General features: G+C 39.5%; 1 protein-coding gene across 2 annotated transcripts in view; it reads right to left on the minus strand.

The window, feature by feature from the left end:
• Positions 1 to 4,053: 4,053 nt before the first annotated feature.
• Positions 4,054 to 19,556, minus strand: part of LOC128686689 (serine/arginine repetitive matrix protein 2-like) — a 639,380-nt gene continuing 623,877 nt past the window's right edge. The window contains exons 8-13 of one of the 2 annotated variants that reach the window (XM_053773722.2): positions 17,455 to 17,685; positions 15,885 to 16,665; positions 15,590 to 15,728; positions 14,907 to 15,072; positions 5,923 to 6,001; positions 4,054 to 4,223 (exon numbers count right to left, since the gene is read on the minus strand). In XM_053773722.2, the coding sequence (XP_053629697.2) occupies positions 4,192 to 4,223; positions 5,923 to 6,001; positions 14,907 to 15,072; positions 15,590 to 15,728; positions 15,885 to 16,665; positions 17,455 to 17,685 (1,428 nt within the window). In that variant the 3' untranslated portion in view covers positions 4,054 to 4,191. Of the gene's footprint in view, positions 4,224 to 5,718; positions 6,002 to 14,906; positions 15,073 to 15,589; positions 15,729 to 15,884; positions 16,666 to 17,454; positions 17,686 to 19,556 lie in introns of those variants that run through there. The other variant, XM_053773720.2, reaches the window with a different exon arrangement.

Raw genomic sequence — 19,556 nt, forward strand, 5'->3', positions numbered from 1 at the left:
AGACAGAAAAAGAAAACCAGGAATCCTACCATCATGCAAAACAGTTACAGGTTTCTGTTTCACAGTCATCTGGCAGGACGGTAGTACTTCCCTGGGTGGTTGCTGTCTACCAACCTACTACTGTCAGACTAGGAGGCATTGGTGTCCGCAAGTCATCACAGATTGCGTTACCTGCTTTTCTGTCCTCGTGTATTGCATCCAGAGAGCTTGTAGCAGCGATTCTCCCTGAACATCTTAGGGACAAGATAGGAGTCCAGGACCAAAAATTCATTGACGGAGCAATGATCTGGGATAATCTAACGGGCTCTGGAGCCAGACCTGCTCCCCCAAACAACTACAAACAATCGCACTGGGATGGTCCAATAGTGGAAAATATTGCCTCAACAATGCTTCAGAGTGTGTCAGGGAAGGATAGAGCCCGCCTCCTGGCAGTGAGAGCCCCTCATGCTGGGGACTTTCTGTTGGCTGTTCCCAACTCCAGCCTTGGCACACGTCTCGACCCACAGACCATCCGCATCGGTGCTGCCCTTCGACTTGCCGCCCCTATTCTCGCCGAACACAGGTGTATTTGTGGCAGTGAAGCAACAGACTGATTCGGGTACCATGGTCTTGTGTGCCGTAAATCCGAGGGAAAGATTGCAAGACATGAGGAGGTTAATAACATTATCAAGAGGAGCCTCACAACAGCTGGATGCCCAGCAGTAAGGGAGCCACCCCAACTATGCAGATCTGATGGCAGCCAGAAGCGTTCAGATGGTATCACCCTTCAAGCCTGGACAGATGGGAAGCAGGTGGTGTGGGACTATACATGTGCATCTACCTTGGCTGATACCTATCTCCAATACACCACGGAGGAAGGAGGGGCAGCTGCCAGCTTCAGGGAGTCCCAAAAGTCTAGAAAATATGGAGAACTTGCCCATCATTATATGTTTGTTCCCATAGGCTCAGAGACCCTTTCCTCATGGGGAAAGAGTGCATCTAAATTCCTTAAGGAGCTGGGAAAAAGACTCATCAGGGTAACTAGGGATCCCAGGGCAGCTAGTTTTCTGTTCCAGCGGCTCAGTGCGGCTGTTATATAGGAAGGCACCACCTCATAAAGAAAGTTCGTTGCCCTGAGTAATAATGCCTTGAGTAATAATGTAGGTGCATTTAATGGGAATGAAAAAAAAACTGAGGAAATGTCAACTGAAGGATGACAGTCTTAGAAAATTTACTGAATACTTGGAAATAAATAAATCTGAGAACCGTAAATTTACGTAGCCTATTTGTGAATTTTGGGATGAAAGGTCTACTGTAGCAGCCAGCAGACCTGAAAGATTGTTCGTTTATGCAGTTAGTAATACCAAGTGTTCTTAGGGATGCGGCCCCGAAACAAGCATACTGATCTAATATTCTTGGCCACCAGGAGGTATCTAGAACTTATAAATAGGTAAATTATATGCTTTTCTTTCCTGGTATCCAGTTCTAAAGAAGTAAGTTGCCAGGCTTCAAACCTTTTCTTTTAGTTAACGATAAAGGAATGGAATGGGTTATCAGTTGATGTAAAAGCCAGTCATTGTATTCACACTTCAACGTTAGAACTAAAACTGCCTAATAACACAAGTTTCAGAGAAAAGGGAAATTTATTTTTGTATTGTAATATAATCATGTACTTTTAAGAGTCAGTATTGCAGTAGTAAACTGACATAAATATGTTGTATGACGCTGACATACAAGCAACTGTTGTATGTCTTAAAAGTTTTAATGAGACTATGAGTAAGGTATAAGTTTATTCAGCAACTACATCTTAACAATCAGCTGATAACTTGGCAACCAAATTAATAATAACAGTATGTGCCTGAAAAATGTGAGAATTAGTGAGTAAATAAACCATACAACTGACTTAACTGGGTTATCTACGGTTACATTTACACTAACTTTACAACAGAGGTGTTAACAACGGGGCTCTTGGCCCCGTTGTGGAGAACTGCATCAGCGACTCCTGACCAGTGACGTGCAGAGATCTGGTGATGCCCGGGGCCAACTCTTTGACTGTATGCCCCAAACACTCAAATATAAGGCCTAGTATTGAGAAATATGAGAAATGGAGATATTTTGAATATGTAAACACAGAGGAAACATGAAATAAAACTGGGTACCAAAATTTTAATAAACCTATAAACGGGAGCTGTTGAAGAGAGTTCAGTAGTGATCCTGCATCAGATTTGGTTTCCCTTGAAAATTCTCCTCCCAGCAGGTGCTGAAAGCTTGCAATAACGTTGTCACACTCTTCGTGGATTACTTGTACAGCATCGTGACTGGAACTCCATCTTGTGTCACACTGTATTTTCACAGTCCGAGTGACAAATGATTTTAACACTTCCCAACGAGAAGTAGATGAAGAAAAAAGTAAAGACTTTTTCTAGACTGCCAAGAAATGTAACAACAGGTTGAGCCTCACTTGCATAGACGCATGGGCAATATCTGCAGTTGAATCCAGCATTATGCTAAAATATTTTGCGTCGGAAATTATATTTTTCTTGACAGTTTCACCTAGAAAATCGATTATTTCGTTTTCAATTCTGTTGGACAAACAGGTGACACTTTTTGGTTTCTCTTTCCCTCTCTCCAAGTGTTCTGCTGAGATTACATCATATTTGGCCGTAAGTCTGAGTGTTGCTAGAAAGTTTCCTGTATTTTCACCAACTGTCTCCTCGGGCTCTGATAACTTAGACATTCCTTCTCCTCAATGTCCACGATGGACCAGATTCTATTTTGCCAGAAAGGATATAACCTCGACAATCCGTTCAGTTATAGCTTTCAATTTTTTTCTTTTCAGCAGACATTTACTATGGATTTAATTTTCTCCAAGTGGAGAAACCGTCTTCCTTTCCAAAGTCTGACACAGATGACAACTGCTCCTTTGAAAATCAAAAAAATAAACAAATAAAAAATAAAATAACATTTGCATGCTTTCCGATATGGAGAATAAAACAACCATTTTCTCTCCACAATTTATAAATAACAAAAGGGCACAATACCGTGACTGGAACGATACACAAATAATCCGCACATAAAAGAGAGAAGCTTACGACGACGTTTCGGTCCGACTTGGACCATTGACAAAGTCACAAGTCTCAGTGTGACTTTGTCAATGGTCCAAGTCGGACCGAAACGTCGTCGTAAGCTTCTCTCTTTTATGTGCGGGTTATTTGTGTATCTCTCCACAATTTCTCTGTTTCTGGTAACGTGGACAAACCGCTGTTCGTTCCACGTACGTCATGCGCGTGCGTGTGGAGGCACCAATTTCTCTGGACAGAGAGGATACACCATGTTAATTAAAGGAATGAAGGGCTAACCACTGCCTCTGTAGTGCAGTAAGCCTCAAAAATGTATTTATCACCGCTAAAATTTCGAAATCTCTATCTTATTTCCCTCTCTAATTGAATCCCCCCCCCCACTGGACGCCAGGAGCCATGCCCCCCCCCTCTGCACGCTACACTGCCCCTGACATAAAGACCACTAACACAGACCAAAGACAACATATATCAATATATCCTCCAAAAAATTGTTTAATCGTTATTCTTCCCCCTTGAGGTTAAAAAATAATTAAATAAGGAGGCGCTGTTGATCCACTGGACTATATTTATCCTCCCCTATGATAGAGGCAGAATATTTCTCATTTCCCAGCAACACCAAACAACCTCTACCTAATTACCTTTTTCCCCTAATTACATAAAATAAAAACTGAAGGAAAGCATTAAAACTATTTATTTCTTAAATATTTCTTTATTTTGTTAGATACCAAAGCAAATGTTAGGATCTTTTAATACAAAACAATATTATTTATAGTACAAATATACAATGTTCGTGATCAGTAAGATCCTAAAATATCTCTCCCAGAGTAAAATATTAATTATGCATAGAACCCTATGAAAATATACAAAATATAATTGATATGTTAGACTTTCTCGGGTATTGAATCTATGACCAACCTTACCTAAATCTGTTGAGGTTCAACTAGGCTTTCAACGCTCCCTGTTGAGGTTGAAGTAGGCTTTCAACGCTCCCTGTTGAGGTTGAAGTAGGCTTTCAACGCTCCCTGTTGAGGCTGAACTAGGCTTTCAACGCTCCCTGTTGAGGCTGAACTAGGCTTTCGACGCTCCCTGTTGAGGCTGAACTAGGCTTTCAACGCTCCCTGTTGAGGCTGATCTAGGCTTTCAACGCTCCCTGGCAGCCGCGTTCTGAATATTGATTCGCTAAATGAATTACTTCTATTAAATTGTATAATTATAAAATTAACTTCGATGTCTCCCGAAAATCTGTCAAATGGCGCAAAAATAATTCTTTTATGCGATGTTTATTTGTAATATTTGTAATATTTATTACTAAAAATCTGTATAAACAAGAGGCATGACCGTCTGAAGTGAAACAAACTTGCTAACTAAAGATCATTAACTATTTTGTTATTGCTCACAAATCAGCCTTCAGAATATGGCTACCAAAATAACCCCATTTAAATGGACCATACACTAATGGGTTACGCACGCATAAACACGAAATGCAGTTATTCGAGTTATTCGTATATAAAACAAACTTTCGTTCTTCCTAAGATCTAGTTTATATGGGGAACATAATACAAGAGTGCAAGGCGCATCTCAGTATCTCGAAACACTAATTTATTAAACAGGTGTTGGCCTCTAGTGGCCAACACTAGTTGGCCTCTAGTGTATATATAAATATATATACACGTCGTGCCGAATAGGTAAAACTTGCTATTTTGGCTTAAATAGCAAAACTCTTCTTGCCGAATAAGGCAAGCAAAAATTTGTGTATGCAGTAATTTGGCAAAAATCTTTCTGAACCTAAATTATTGTAAACTTATCAAAAATATATATAGTTAGATTAGGCTACATTAAATTACGCTTATTATAATAAGGTTAGGTAAGTTTTCTAAGGCTCTTTTGGTACAAAATTATTAGTTTTTACATTAACATAAATGAAAAAAATCTTTAAACGTATAAGAGAAAATTTTAGAAAGGACTGAATTTTAATTGATTTATTGTTAGTTGACCAGTTTTTCCTATTCGGCACGACATATATATATTACGAAACTTAACAAAATATACAGTTACGTCTATCAATATATATCTATTAATTTGCACGCAGAGATACCGACATAAAATTATTTATTAATTTACATAAGTTTGCTTATTCAGCGAGCGAGAGCGCACATATGAGCGTGGGCACACACACACACACACACACACACACACACACACACACACACACACACACACACACACACACACACACACACACACACACACACACACAGCAGTGATGGAACAATCCCAGCAAACACAGGGAGGTGAGTACACACTCATACATAACCCTAAACACTGTACGCAAAGTCAGCATAGACATATTTTTCTCACTCATACTGGACGGAAACATTAAAGCTTAGAACCTTCAAAAGTCAGCTGTCATGAGGTGAACACGGCGGTGTTCATACATGAAGCTAATACGAGGCCAGTATGTGCAAGAGACAAACTGCACCAGTGTACAGTCCCCACTTTTATTTTACATTAAACCCCCTATAGACAATTTTGTATCCATCCATGTTAACTAACTCTCGGTTTACATTTTGGCACACTGATTCCATTCTTCATTCTCTTATAGCTATTACTTACTAGCTATTCTCTTGCTAACAGCAGGACTTTACAGTAACTATAAAGTTCTCTATTTTCTTTAGTCACTGCTCCAGGAACTAAAGCTGACACCATTTTCTTTAATGTAAAGAATTATGGCATCGTTTTCTGTTGCCGTTAGTCATAAACTATATCAAATTAGTTGTGTACATTTGAACCTTTACTTATGATCGTTAGTTTACAGGAAGGATCTTAGTTGGAGGTGGGGGACTGAAGGATACAGGCTTATAACCTTTGACAGGAGTGAAGGGAGTTAGGATGCTGTGAGCAAACCTCGCTGGGCTGCTGTCGACTGGTGAGTAGCCGCCCCTCTGTTGAAGAAAATAATCCAGTTAATATCTTCTTATACAGTTAATAATAATAATAATAATATCTTTATTTCTACAAGTACATGTACAAGGTATACAGGTCTAGCTGACATCAATGACATACTACTGTATAGAAAGCCGCTTGTTATGCAGAGCATTTCCCGCAAATTAGGTCAGTTTTATCCCAGGATGATAAGATAAGATTTCGTTCGGATTTTTAACCCCAGAGGGTTAGCCACCCAGGATAACCCAAGAAAGTCAGTGCGTCATCGAGGACTGTCTAACTTATTTCCATTGGGGTCCTTAATCTTGTCCCCCAGGATGCGATCCACACCAGTCGACTTACACCCAGGTACCTATTTGCTGCTAGGTGAACAGGACAACAGGTGTAAGGAAACGCGTCGAAATGTTTCCACCCGTCGGGAATCGAACCCGGGCCCTCCGTGTGTGAAGCGGGAGCTTTAGCCACCAGGCCACCGGGCCACCACCGGGCCACCACCGGGCCACACCAGTCCACTAATGCCCAGGTACCCATTTTAATGATTGGTGAACATAGACAACGGGTGTAAAGAAACACTCCAAATGTTTCTACCCTCGCCGGGAATCGAACCCGGACCCTTGCCGTGTGAAGCGAGAGCCTTGGCCTGGTCAATCTATTCAGTTTAATCACAACAACGCGCTAAACCCGTAAGATCATAGAACGTCAGGGAAGCACTCGGGTTCGATCCAAAAGATGGGAAGGTCAAATCCAGTTCCTTGGATTAAGAGCTCCTCCCCTGTCCCCTATTAATATCGACTGAACCCGAGTGCCTCTTATTATCCCAGGTGCTCTATGACCCCCTACGGGTTTAGCACTCCTCCCATGAATGGAATAATAATTAACGTCGAGAATGCTATAAAATTATTGATTGACATCTGTCTTGCATAATAATAATTCTTAATCAAAAAGGTAAATACTGACTGAGAAGTCTTTATTACTGAAGACTATTTTATCCAGCCTTTCAGAAAACGTCTTACATTATAGTGAAGCTGTGTATTAGAGTACATTATACGAAGACGCATATGTGTAAATTACCTAGGATGATGATGAATGACTTGAGAAATTGTAATGACACGATTGCAAACAAACCACGGAACGGGCGGAGATTGAACCCGCGGTGAGTTGTAACACTGCAGACCGACGCATTTTTGCGACTCTCCCTGGGTTCAGTCCCCGCCCGTTACTGACCATAGAGTTAGTAACCCAGGATAACTCGGTAAAGCAAATCAGCGTAGGTTAGTTCCACCGGGGTCGTCGCTCCCTCCATGACAGGATGGGATACGTAATAGTCACTTAAGAGCAAGGTACCTACTTATTGTTAAGTGGAAAAGGTTAACAGGTAGACGGAAACATACATAACGCTTCTACTCGCCTCAGGATCGAGCCTTGGTCCTTCGGTTTGAGTCGAAGGCGCTAACATTAATCCACGAGCCCCAAAATTTTAGAGATAACTTTAAAATTGATGATGGTAATATGCAATTGATGATGGTAATATGCAATAGATGAATGGTTATATGCAACTGATGAATGGTAATATGCAATTGATGAATGGTAATATGCAATTGATGAATGGTAATATGCAATTGATGAATGGTAATATGCAACTGATGAATTGTAATGTACAATTGATGAATGGTAATATGTAACTGATGAATGGTAATATGTAACTGATGAATGGTAATATGTAACTGATGAATGGTAATATGTAACTGATGAATGGTAATATGTAACTGATGAATGGTAACATGCAACTGATGAATGGTAACATGCAACTGATGAATGGTAACATGCAACTGATGAATGGTAACATGCAACTGATGAATGGTAATATGTAACTGATGAATGGTAATATGCAACTGATGAATTGTAATGTACAATTGATGAATGGTAATATGTAACTGATGAATGGTAATATGTAACTGATGAATGGTAACATGCAACTGATGAATGGTAACATGCAACTGATGAATGGTAACATGCAACTGATGAATGGTAATATGTAACTGATGAATGGTAATATGTAACTGATGAATGGTAACATGCAACTGATGAATGGTAATATGCAATTGATGAATGGTAATATGCAATTGATTAATGGTAATATGCAATTAATTAATGATAATATGCAATTGATTAATGGTAATATGTAACTGATGAATGGTAATATGCAATTGATTAATGGTAATATGTAACTGATGAATGGTAATATGTAACTGATGAATGGTAATATGCAATTGATTAATGGTAATATGTAACTGATGAATGGTAATATGTAACTGATGAATGGTAATATGTAACTGATGAATGGTAATATGTAACTGATGAATGGTAATATGTAACTGATGAATGGTAATATGCAATTGATTAATGGTAATATGTAACTGATGAATGGTAATATGTAACTGATGAATGGTAATATGTAACTGATGAATGGTAATATGCAACTGATGAATGGTAATATGCAACTGATGAATGGTAATATGTAACTGATGAATGGTAATATGCAACTGATGAATGGTAATATGTAACTGATGAATGGTAATATGCAATTGATGAATGGTAATATGCAATTGATGATGGTAATATGCAACTGATGAATGGTAATATGTAACTGATGAATGGTAATATGCAACTGATGAATGGTAATATGTAACTGATGAATGGTAATATGCAACTGATGAATGGTAATATGTAACTGATGAATGGTAATATGCAATTGATGAATGGTAATATGCAATTGATGATGGTAATATGCAATTGATGAATGGTAATATGTAACTGATGAATGGTAATATGCAACTGATGAATGGTAATATGCAATTGATGAATAGTAATATGCAATTGATGATGGTAATATGCAATTGATGAATGGTAATATGTAACTGATGAATGGTAATATGCAACTGATGAATGGTAATATGCAACTGATGAATGGTAATATGCAATTGATGAATGGTAATATGCAATTGATGATGGTAATATGCAATTGATGAATGGTAATATGTAACTGATGAATGGTAATATGCAATTGATGAATGGTAATATGTAACTGATGAGTGGTAATATGTAACTGATGAATGGTAATATGCAATTGATGAATGGTAATATGCAATTGATGAATGGTAATATGTAACTGATGAATGGTAATATGCAACTGATGAATGGTAATATGCAATTGATGAATAGTAATATGCAATTGATGATGGTAATATGCAATTGATGAATGGTAATATGTAACTGATGAATGGTAATATGTAACTGATGAATGGTAATATGTAACTGATGAATGGTAATATGCAATTGATGAATGGTAATATGTAACTGATGAATGGTAATATGTAACTGATGAATGGTAATATGCAATTGATGAATGGTAATATGTAACTGATGAATGGTAATATGTAACTGATGAATGGTAATATGTAACTGATGAATGGTAATATGCAATTGATGAATGGTAATATGTAACTGATGAATGGTAATATGTAACTGATGAGTGGTAATATGTAACTGATGAGTGGTAATATGTAACTGATGAATGGTAATATGTAACTGATGAATGGTAATATGCAATTGATGAATGGTAATATGTAACTGATGAATGGTAATATGTAACTGATGAATGGTAATATGCAATTGATGAATGGTAATATGTAACTGATGAATGGTAATATGTAACTGATGAATGGTAATATGTAACTGATGAATGGTAATATGCAATTGATGAATGGTAATATGTAACTGATGAATGGTAATATGTAACTGATGAGTGGTAATATGTAACTGATGAGTGGTAATATGTAACTGATGAATGGTAATATGTAACTGATGAATGGTAATATGTAACTGATGAATGGTAATATGTAACTGATGAATGGTAATATGCAATTGATGAATGGTAATATGTAACTGATGAATGGTAATATGCAACTGATGAATGGTAATATGTAACTGATGAATGGTAATATGCAACTGATGAATGGTAATATGTAACTGATGAATGGTAATATGTAACTGATGAATGGTAATATGTAACTGATGAATGGTAATATGCAACTGATGAATGGTAATATGTAACTGATGAATGGTAATATGCAACTGATGAATGGTAATATGTAACTGATGAATGGTAATATGCAACTGATGAATGGTAATATGTAACTGATGAATGGTAATATGCAACTGATGAATGGTAATATGTAACTGATGAATGGTAATATGCAACTGATGAATGGTAATATGTAACTGATGAATGGTAATATGCAACTGATGAATGGTAATATGTAACTGATGAATGGTTATATGTAACTGATGAATGGTAATATGTAACTGATGAATGGTAATATGCAACTGATGAATGGTAATGTGTAACTGATGAATGGTAATATGTAACTGATGAATGGTAATATGCAACTGATGAATGGTAATATGTAACTGATGAATGGTAATATGTAACTGATGAATGGTAATATGTAACTGATGAATGGTAATATGCAACTGATGAATGGTAATGTGTAACTGATGAATGGTAATATGTAACTGATGAATGGTAATATGCAACTGATGAATGGTAATATGTAACTGATGAATGGTAATATGTAACTGATGAATGGTAATATGTAACTGATGAATGGTAATATGTAACTGATGAGTGGTAATATGTAACTGATGAATGGTAATATGTAACTGATGAATGGTAATATGTAACTGATGAATGGTAATATGTAACTGATGAATGGTAATATGCAACTGATGAATGGTAATATGTAACTGATGAATGGTAATATGTAACTGATGAATGGTAATATGTAACTGATGAATGGTAATATGCAACTGATGAATGGTAATATGTAACTGATGAATGGTAATATGCAAATAGACCAATATAAATTGCTTTATCAAACTGTCTGTTGAGCGAATGATTAAAAACACTTGGTTTCTCGTGTTTTAGTGTATTCATCAACGTTCATCAGTGTTCATCAGGCAGCCGTACTGTATGAACAACACGGGTTTTGTACTTTACTTAAAGAATCTATTAGTTCTCTTATGTGTTTATCAGTATTCTTCAGTGTTCTTAAGTGTTTATCAGTGTTCTTAAGTGTTTATCAGTGCACTTACGTGTTTATCAGTGTTCATAAGTGTTTATCAATGTTCTTAAGTGTTTATCAGTGTTCTTAAGTGTTTATCAGTGTTCTTAAGTGTTTATCAGTGCACTTACGTGTTTATCAGTGTTCATAAGTGTTTATCAATGTTCTTAAGTGTTTATCAGTGTTCATAAGTGTTTATCAATGTTCTTAAGTGTTTATCAGTGTTCTTAAGTGTTTATCAGTGTTCTTAAGTGTTTATTAGTGTTCTTAAGAGTTTATCAGTGTTCTTAAGTGTTTATCAGTGTTCTTAAGTGTTTATCAGTGTTCTTAAGTGTTTATCAGTGTTCTTAAGAGTTTATCAGTGTTCTTAAGTGTTTATTAGTGTTCTTAAGAGTTTATCAGTGTACTTAAGTGTTTATCAGTGTTCTTAAGTGTTTATCAGTGTTCTTAAGAGTTTATCAGTGTTCTTAAGTGTTTATCAGTGTTCTTAAGAGTTTATCAGTGTTCTTAAGTGTTTATCAGTGTTCTTAAGAGTTTATCAGTGTTCTTAAGTGTTTATCAGTGTTCTTAAGTGTTTATCAATGTTCTTAAGTGTTTATCAGTGTTCTTAAGTGTTTATCAATGTTCTTAAGTGTTTATCAATGTTCTTAAGTGTTTATCAGTGTTCTTAAGTGTTTATCAGTGTTCTTAAGTGTTTATCAGTGTTCTTAAGAGTTTATCAATGTTCTTAAGTGTTTATCAATGTTCTTAAGTGTTTATCAGTGTTCTTAAGTGTTTATCAATGTTCTTAAGTGTTTATCAGTGTTCTTAAGTGTTTATCAGTGTTCTTCAGTGTTCATCAGTGTCCTTCAGTGTTCATCAGTGTCCTTCAGTGTTCATCAGTGTCCTTCAGTGTTCATCAGTGTCCTTCAGTGTTCATCAGTGTCCTTCAGTGTTCATCAGTGTCCTTCAGTGTTCATCAGTGTCCTTCAGTGTTCATCAGTGTCCTTCAGTGTTCATCAGTGTCCTTTAGTTCAAGGGATGATCTGAAAATTATTTATTTAATGAAATTATTTGCCTGATGGATTAGGCCAGCAACCAGGACACCTGGTCTGGGACCAGACCACAAGACACCTGGTCTGGGACCAGACCACAAGACACCTGGTCTGGGACCAGACCAAAGGGGGCGGCGACCCTTGAAAGAGACTACTGGTAACCTACAGTTACCAATGGGGATCTTAGTGAGATTACTGCTTTCATAATCATTATAATTACCAGAGATCTTAAGGGTTATTTTGCACTTCTCAATGTTCTAGAGTCTGCAAATACAAAACAAAGAGATAATTTTACAGATTTACGTTGAATATTGATTTACTGTAACATAAGAACATAAGAAAGAAGGAACACTGCAGCAGGCCTACTGACCCATGCAGGGCAGGTCCATGTCTCCCCCGCCCCGGATAAGCCCAATGACCCACCCAGTCTGGTCACCTCCGCTCAAGGAAGGAGTACTGCACCAGACCCAGCAGCACAAGCTAGTCAGGTCTAACTCACACCCACCCACACCCACTCATGTATTTATCTTGCCTATTTTTAAAACTACACAACGTTTTAGCCTGAATAACTGTACTCGGGAGTTTGTTCCACTCATCCACAACTCTATTACCAAATCAGTGCTTTCCTATATACTTCCTGAATCTGAATTTTTCCAACTTGAAACCATTGCTGCGAGTCCTGTCTTGCCTGGAAATTTTCAGCACGCTATTTACATCCTCTTCATTTATTCCTGTTTTCCATTTATACACCTCGATCATATCCCCCCTAATTCTACGCCTTTCGAGAGAGTGCAGATTCAGGGTCCTCAGTCTATCCTCATAGGGAAGATTTCTGATACATGGGATCATCTTTGTCATCCTCCTCTGTACGTTTTCCAGAGCATTTATATCCATTCTGTAATACGGTGACCAAAACTGAGCAGCCTAGTATAAATGAGGCCTAACCAAGGTTATATAGAGTTGAAGAACAACCTGAGGACTTCTATTATTTATACTTCTAGATATAAAGCCAAGAATTCTGTTAGCTTTATTGCGAACACTAATGCACTGTTGTCTTGTTTTCAGATTACTGCTAACCAGAACTCCTAAATCCTTTTCGCAATCAGTAGTATTAAGATCTACATTATTTAGTTTATATGTCACATGGTTATTTTCCTGTCCAGCATTTAGAACTTTGCATTTGTCTATATTAAACTGCATCTGCCACTTCTCCGACCAGTGCATCAGTCTATTCAAATCATCCTGGTGTGCTCTAGTGTCCTCATTAGAATGAATTGGACGGCCTATTTTGGTGTCATCAGCAAATTTGCTTATGTCGCTATTTATTCCCTCATCTATGTCGTTTATGTAAATTGTGAACAACAATGGGCCCAACACTGACCCCCGAGGAACACCGCTTGTGACGTGACCCCATTCTGATTTCTCCCCATTTATGCAAACTCTTTGCTGCCTATTTGTCAGCCATGCCTCTACCCAGGAAAAAAATTCTCCTCCTATTCCGTGTGCCTTAAATTTCCTCAATAGCCTCTTATGTGGAACTCTATCGAAAGACTTACTGAAGTCCATATACACAATATCATATTCATTACCATGATCTACCTCCTCAAACATCTTAGTGAAAAAAGTTAGTAAATTCGTAAAACAGGAACGCCCCTTTGTAAAACCGTGTTGAGATTCATTAATCAGTCTGTGCCTATCAAGATGGCTACGAATTGCTTCGGCAATTATTGATTCCATAAATTTCCCCACTATGGAGGTAAAGCTTATTGGTCTATAGTTCGAAGCCAAGGACCTGTCACCTGCCTTATAAATAGGTATTACATTTGCCATTTTCCACTTATCAGGCACTATGCCAGTTTGTAGTGATATGTTAAAAAAGATTAGCCAAAGGTATGCTAAGTTCCTCTTGCAAACAGTTCATCAGGGCCTGGGGATCTGTTAGGTTTTAGTTTCTCTATTTGTCTGAGGACCATGTCACTAGTTACCGTAATCGTGCATAGTTTATTATCATCCTGTTCTACATAATCTATTATTTCAGGAATATCTCTAGTATTTTCCTGGGTGAAAACTGAGAGGAAGTAGGTATTGAGAATTTCACACATATCCTTATCACTGTCAGTGATCTGACCAGAGTTACTCTTAAGTGGGCCAGTCTTGCCCCTAATCTTAATTCTGTTTACCTGAAAGAACCCTTTGAATCCCTTGCGACCTTAGCCTCGTAATCCCTTTTTGCTTTTCTTATTCCTTTCTTTATTTCTCTCTTTAACTGAATATATTGATTTCTTAACTGTCCATCTCCTATTTTGATACTCCTATATGTGCCTCTCTTTTGACCAATGAGATGTTTTAATCTATTGTTCATCCATTTGGGATCATTTTTGTTAGATCTAATTTCCCTACTCGGAACAAAAGTTGTCTGGGCAGCTAGAACTATGCTCTGAAAAACGACATATTGGCAACCAAGATCACTTACCTGACCCATAGTCAGGTCATCCCAATTTAGCCCACCCAGGTAATTTTTCAGTCCCATGAAGTCGGCCAAGCGAAAATCTGGGACAGATTTGACTGCAGTTATCTAGGTAATCCCATGATATATTGAAACTAAGTGATTTGTGATCACTTTCCCCAAGTTCATCATTAACCTCAAGATTATTAATTAGTGAATCTTTGTTGGCAAGAACCAAGTCAAACAGATACACTGACACGAACAAAGTCGTTTAAAAAGAGCATTTTGACTGTATACTGACCCTGCCGTAGTTGTGACTGAGTGAGGCGTCAGCAAGATGTTGGGAAGAATGGTGGTGGTGGCGAGCGGTGGAGGAGGAGGAACAGGAACCTGTCTCCAAGATGTCGACGGAGGCGCTGCGGTGGACGCCGCTGCTTCCCACTGACCGTCGGTCGTCACTAGAGTGCCTGCAGTCACGTTCGTTGCATTTAGAACTTAAACATAAAAGCACAACCCATTCCAGCAAGGAAACATTTTCCTGCTGATATTACAGTCACATACTGAATTTTAACTTTTATTCTTAAAAATAAAATGTTCTGCCACAATTTCATTGTCATCAGCTTAAAAATATTTTCTTCTCAGTAAGAATGGATTTTCCTGTATCTTATGAATGCTATTACTGAAACAGGACAAGAGATACAACCTAAGACAGTGTACGCTCTAGAGAGGAGTCGTTATACACAGTAACCCGAATAGAGAGAATAAAAAAGCACAATACCGTGACTGGAACGATGCATAAATAACTCGTCAATTGCTTAATGACCCAACCCACAGAAGCAAAACAGTGTTGTCGATATCTTTAAATCATTCCTAAATCCTAGTTGAAACTGATCCTGGTTAGAGAGTAGTATACTATTTTCACACATCTATACATGAGCAGACATAACAAGGATGACGGTAATGGCCCGTCATGGGCACACTCACCTAGAATGTCTGTCACTCTGGTCTGTGCGCTTGACCGTCACCGACACCACAGTGGGACCCAGCACCTGGGTGTTGCCGTGACAAAACTCTCGACGATAGTTGCTGCTACTCTTACTGGGGCTGATAGAGGCAGGGGGACCTAAGTGACCCAGTAAAAGAGAAAGTTTAGGGGTAAACCTAGCATCACTGTTTCATATCACATGGCCTCTTTCAGTGAAATTGAACTCGTCAAAAATGGCCTAGAAAAATAACTCAGTGGCACTGACAATGTGATAGATGGTGAAGAGATACTCACTGTTGGGTATGTTAACAGTTGGTGAATAGGAATGGCGTGAAGGACTGCGGTATTCTCTGTACTCTCGCCGCTCCTGATGCAGTTCTGGTAGCTCTTGCATCAGCCTGCGGACATCAGGAGACTGGGAGCGCCGCAGTTCATCCTTCTGGTTCCGATGCTTCTTGTGTTTCTGGTGGTGTAACTGTGTTTCCTGTTGGTAATTCTTGTGCAGTGATCGTTTTGCCTCACGTTCAGCTATTTCGTTGAGGTGGTTATATATGTTCTTCCTCTGTTTGTTGCTATGCCTAGAAGCAGGGCTGTCTTGGACACCAGAGTTGATGTGCTTGGCAGCAGGGCTGCCTTGCACACCCAAGTTTTTGTGTTTTGTAGATGGGCTGTCTTGTATGCCAGAATAGTTGTGTTTGGTAGAAGGGCTAGGGCTGCCTTGGATGCCGGAGATGTGTTTGGTTGCAGCGGGGCTGCCTTGGATGATGGGGTTGTCTGCGTTGCGTTTTCTAGAGGCAGCGATGATTTCGGAGCGAAACTTTTGCTTTTGTTCACTGTGTTCTGGAATATCTTTTCGCGATGAGGACCCAGAGCCGCTACAGTCATCACTGGTACTTCTCGAAGAGGAGGCTGGGGCACCGTCAGGCTCCTGCCTTGGAGCGGACGTGAGGGTTGTAGAAGAGGTGGAGGAACGACTCTCCTTCCTCCCTCGAACCCAGTTCTTAAGACCAGAGAGAAGACCAGGAGAAGCCTCCATAGGTAACTCGGGAGGGAGAGAGGTGAAGGGAGAGTACACCTGTAAATTAAATATCACCATCAACAATTAATTTGTCAAACACAGCACATTTCCTAATTACTTATTGCTTATAGTTACTAAATGCCTACGAAAGAGCTTTAAACAGTGGAAATGGACAAGGTTTTGCCAACTCAATGGGCTTTTCCATGTGTCGGTATGTTATGTTATTTCTCTCCATCAGTAACACACGTAATATTTACAGAATACTGTATTTATAGAATCTTCCCTGACTAAGCTCTCCTGATTCATTGGAATCAGCTTCCACTCTGTGAGCTTGACAGCTGGCCAAAAATTATGTTATAAATTATATGTAGGATGGGACATTTATATATAAAATTATTAACAGAAAGACAAAAGAGTAGAAGAAAGCAAAGTAAGAATGTACCTGGGGTGGAGGAGAGCGAGGCAGGGGTGGTTTAGGGACGTACCTGCGGCGATGGGGAACAAGGCAAAGAGGTAATGAGGTATCTGGGGTGGTAAGAAACGAGGTAGGGAGGTAATGATACACCTGGGGTAGTGGGAAACTACGTAGGAGGCAACGAGGTATCTAGGATGGTGAGAAACTAGGTAGGAGGTAAGAAGGTATCTGGGGTGGACAGGATGGAAGCAGGTAAGTAAACAAGATATTTCGGGTGGTGAGGATAGAGGCCAGAAAGGCTAGGATGTATCTTGGGTAGGGAACAAGGCATAAGGAACAAGGCATAAGGGAGAACCGGAAGTAGAGAGTGCGAGGCAGAAAGAAGATGAACTTGAGGTGGTGGGGAGCGAGACAGGGAGGAAAGGACGAACCTGAGGTAGTGGGGAGCGAGGTACGGGAGGCGGCTGGGACGAGGCCTGGCTAGACACTTCGTTCTGCTCTGAGGAGTAGGACGAGGGGGCGTGGTCGTCACTGGAGTAAGAGTGGTTGTGTGTGTCTCTGTTGGTGTGCTGTTGTTGCTGCTGCTGCATCTGGAACAGCTTTAGCTGCTGTTTCACTTTCTTCTTCTCTCTCTCCCTCTTCTTCTGGAATTCTTCCTCCACCTGCAGTAACAGTCTTGTAACTAACACCGAAATTATTTTGAAGGTATACAATACCGATACGTTAGTGAGTAAGACAACTCGTACTGGCGAGGTATTTCGCCTACTTAGCAAGATTTTTCAGTCGGAAAACAGAAAACAGCAGAAGAAATGGTAAAGATAGGTTTCAGGTGATCATTCCTCAACCTCACTGATCGAAACTATGAGCTGAACACACCTAGGGTGACGGACTGATCACTTCGTATCTACTTCACTACTTCTGTTGTCTTTGTATTTCGACTGAAGAAGCCTGCTGCCCAGGCGACATGTTTCGACAATAAAGATACCAAACTGTTGCACACTCATCTTAATCATTTAAAACTGAACTGTTCACCCAAAATGTGTATAATAAAATCAGTATATCATTACGGCTCATATACCGCATTCCATAGACGTCCAGGTTGCATTTGCAACGAATTCAACAGTCACAGGTGACATTAGATAATGACTTCACCCTTAGATGATGACTTCACCCGTCTTAGATCATTATCAAGTTTGGAACGGACAGAGACTCGTTAATTTTCTCTCCAGTTTGTGTCGTATTATGAACACGGGTTTACTGCACTTTTGAGATGTGTAATAGGAACAATAATTATTATTTTTGGAGTTTAATAAGGATAGATTATGCTACGATATTCTGACTTCTGTTCATCATGAAAGTTACAGAACAGTTAAAAGTATTGGTGTCATACACAGTGCTGGTGTCATACACAGTGCTGGTGTCATACACAGTGCTGGTGTCATAAACAGTGCTGGCGTCATACACAGTGCTGGTGTCATACACAGTGCTGGTGTCATACACAGTGCTGGTGTCATACACAGTGCTGGTGTCATACACAGTGCTGGAGCCATACACAGTGCTGGTGTCATACACAGTGCTGGAGTCATACACAGTGCTGAGTCATACACAGTGCTGGTGTCATACACAGTGCTGGTGTCATACACAGTGCTGGAGTCATACACAGTGCTGGTGTCATACACAGTGCTGGAGTCATACACAGTGCTGGTGTCACACACAGTGCTGGTGTCATACACAGTGCTGGTGTCATACACAGTGCTGGAGTCATACACAGTGCTGGTGTCATACACAGTGCTGGAGTCATACACAGTGTTGGTGTCATACACAGTGCTGGTGTCATAAACAGTGCTGGAGTCATACACAGTGCTGGTGTCATACACAGTGCTGGAGTCATGCACAGTGCTGGTGTCATACACAGTGCTGGAGTCATACACAGTGCTGGAGTCATACACAGTGCTGGTGTCATACACAGTGCTGGAGTCATACACAGTGCTGGTGTCATACACAGTGCTGGTGTCATACACAGTGCTGGTGTCACACACAGTGCTGGAGTCATACACAGTGCTGGTGTCACACAGTGCTGGTGTCATACACAGTGCTGGAGTCATACACAGTGCTGGTGTCATACACAGTGCTGGTGTCATACACAGTGCTGGTGTCATACACAGTGCTGGAGTCATACACAGTGCTGGTGTCATACACAGTGCTGGAGTCATACACAGTGCTGAGTCATACACAGTGCTGGAGTCATACACAGTGCTGGTGTCATACACAGTGCTGGAGTCATACACAGTGCTGGAGTCATACACAGTGCTGGAGTCATACACAGTGCTGGTGTCATACACAGTGCTGGAGTCATACACAGAGCTGGTGTCATACACTGTGCTGGAGTCATACACAGTGCTGGAGTCATACACAGTGCTGGATTCATACACAGTGCTGGTGTCATACACAGTGCTGGAGTCATACACAGTGCTGGAGTCATACACAGTGCTGGAGTCATACACAGTGCTGGAGTCATATACAGTGCTGGAGT

Source organism: Cherax quadricarinatus, chromosome 12 (genome assembly GCF_038502225.1).
Source record: "Cherax quadricarinatus isolate ZL_2023a chromosome 12, ASM3850222v1, whole genome shotgun sequence".
Lineage (NCBI taxonomy): Eukaryota > Metazoa > Arthropoda > Malacostraca > Decapoda > Parastacidae > Cherax > Cherax quadricarinatus.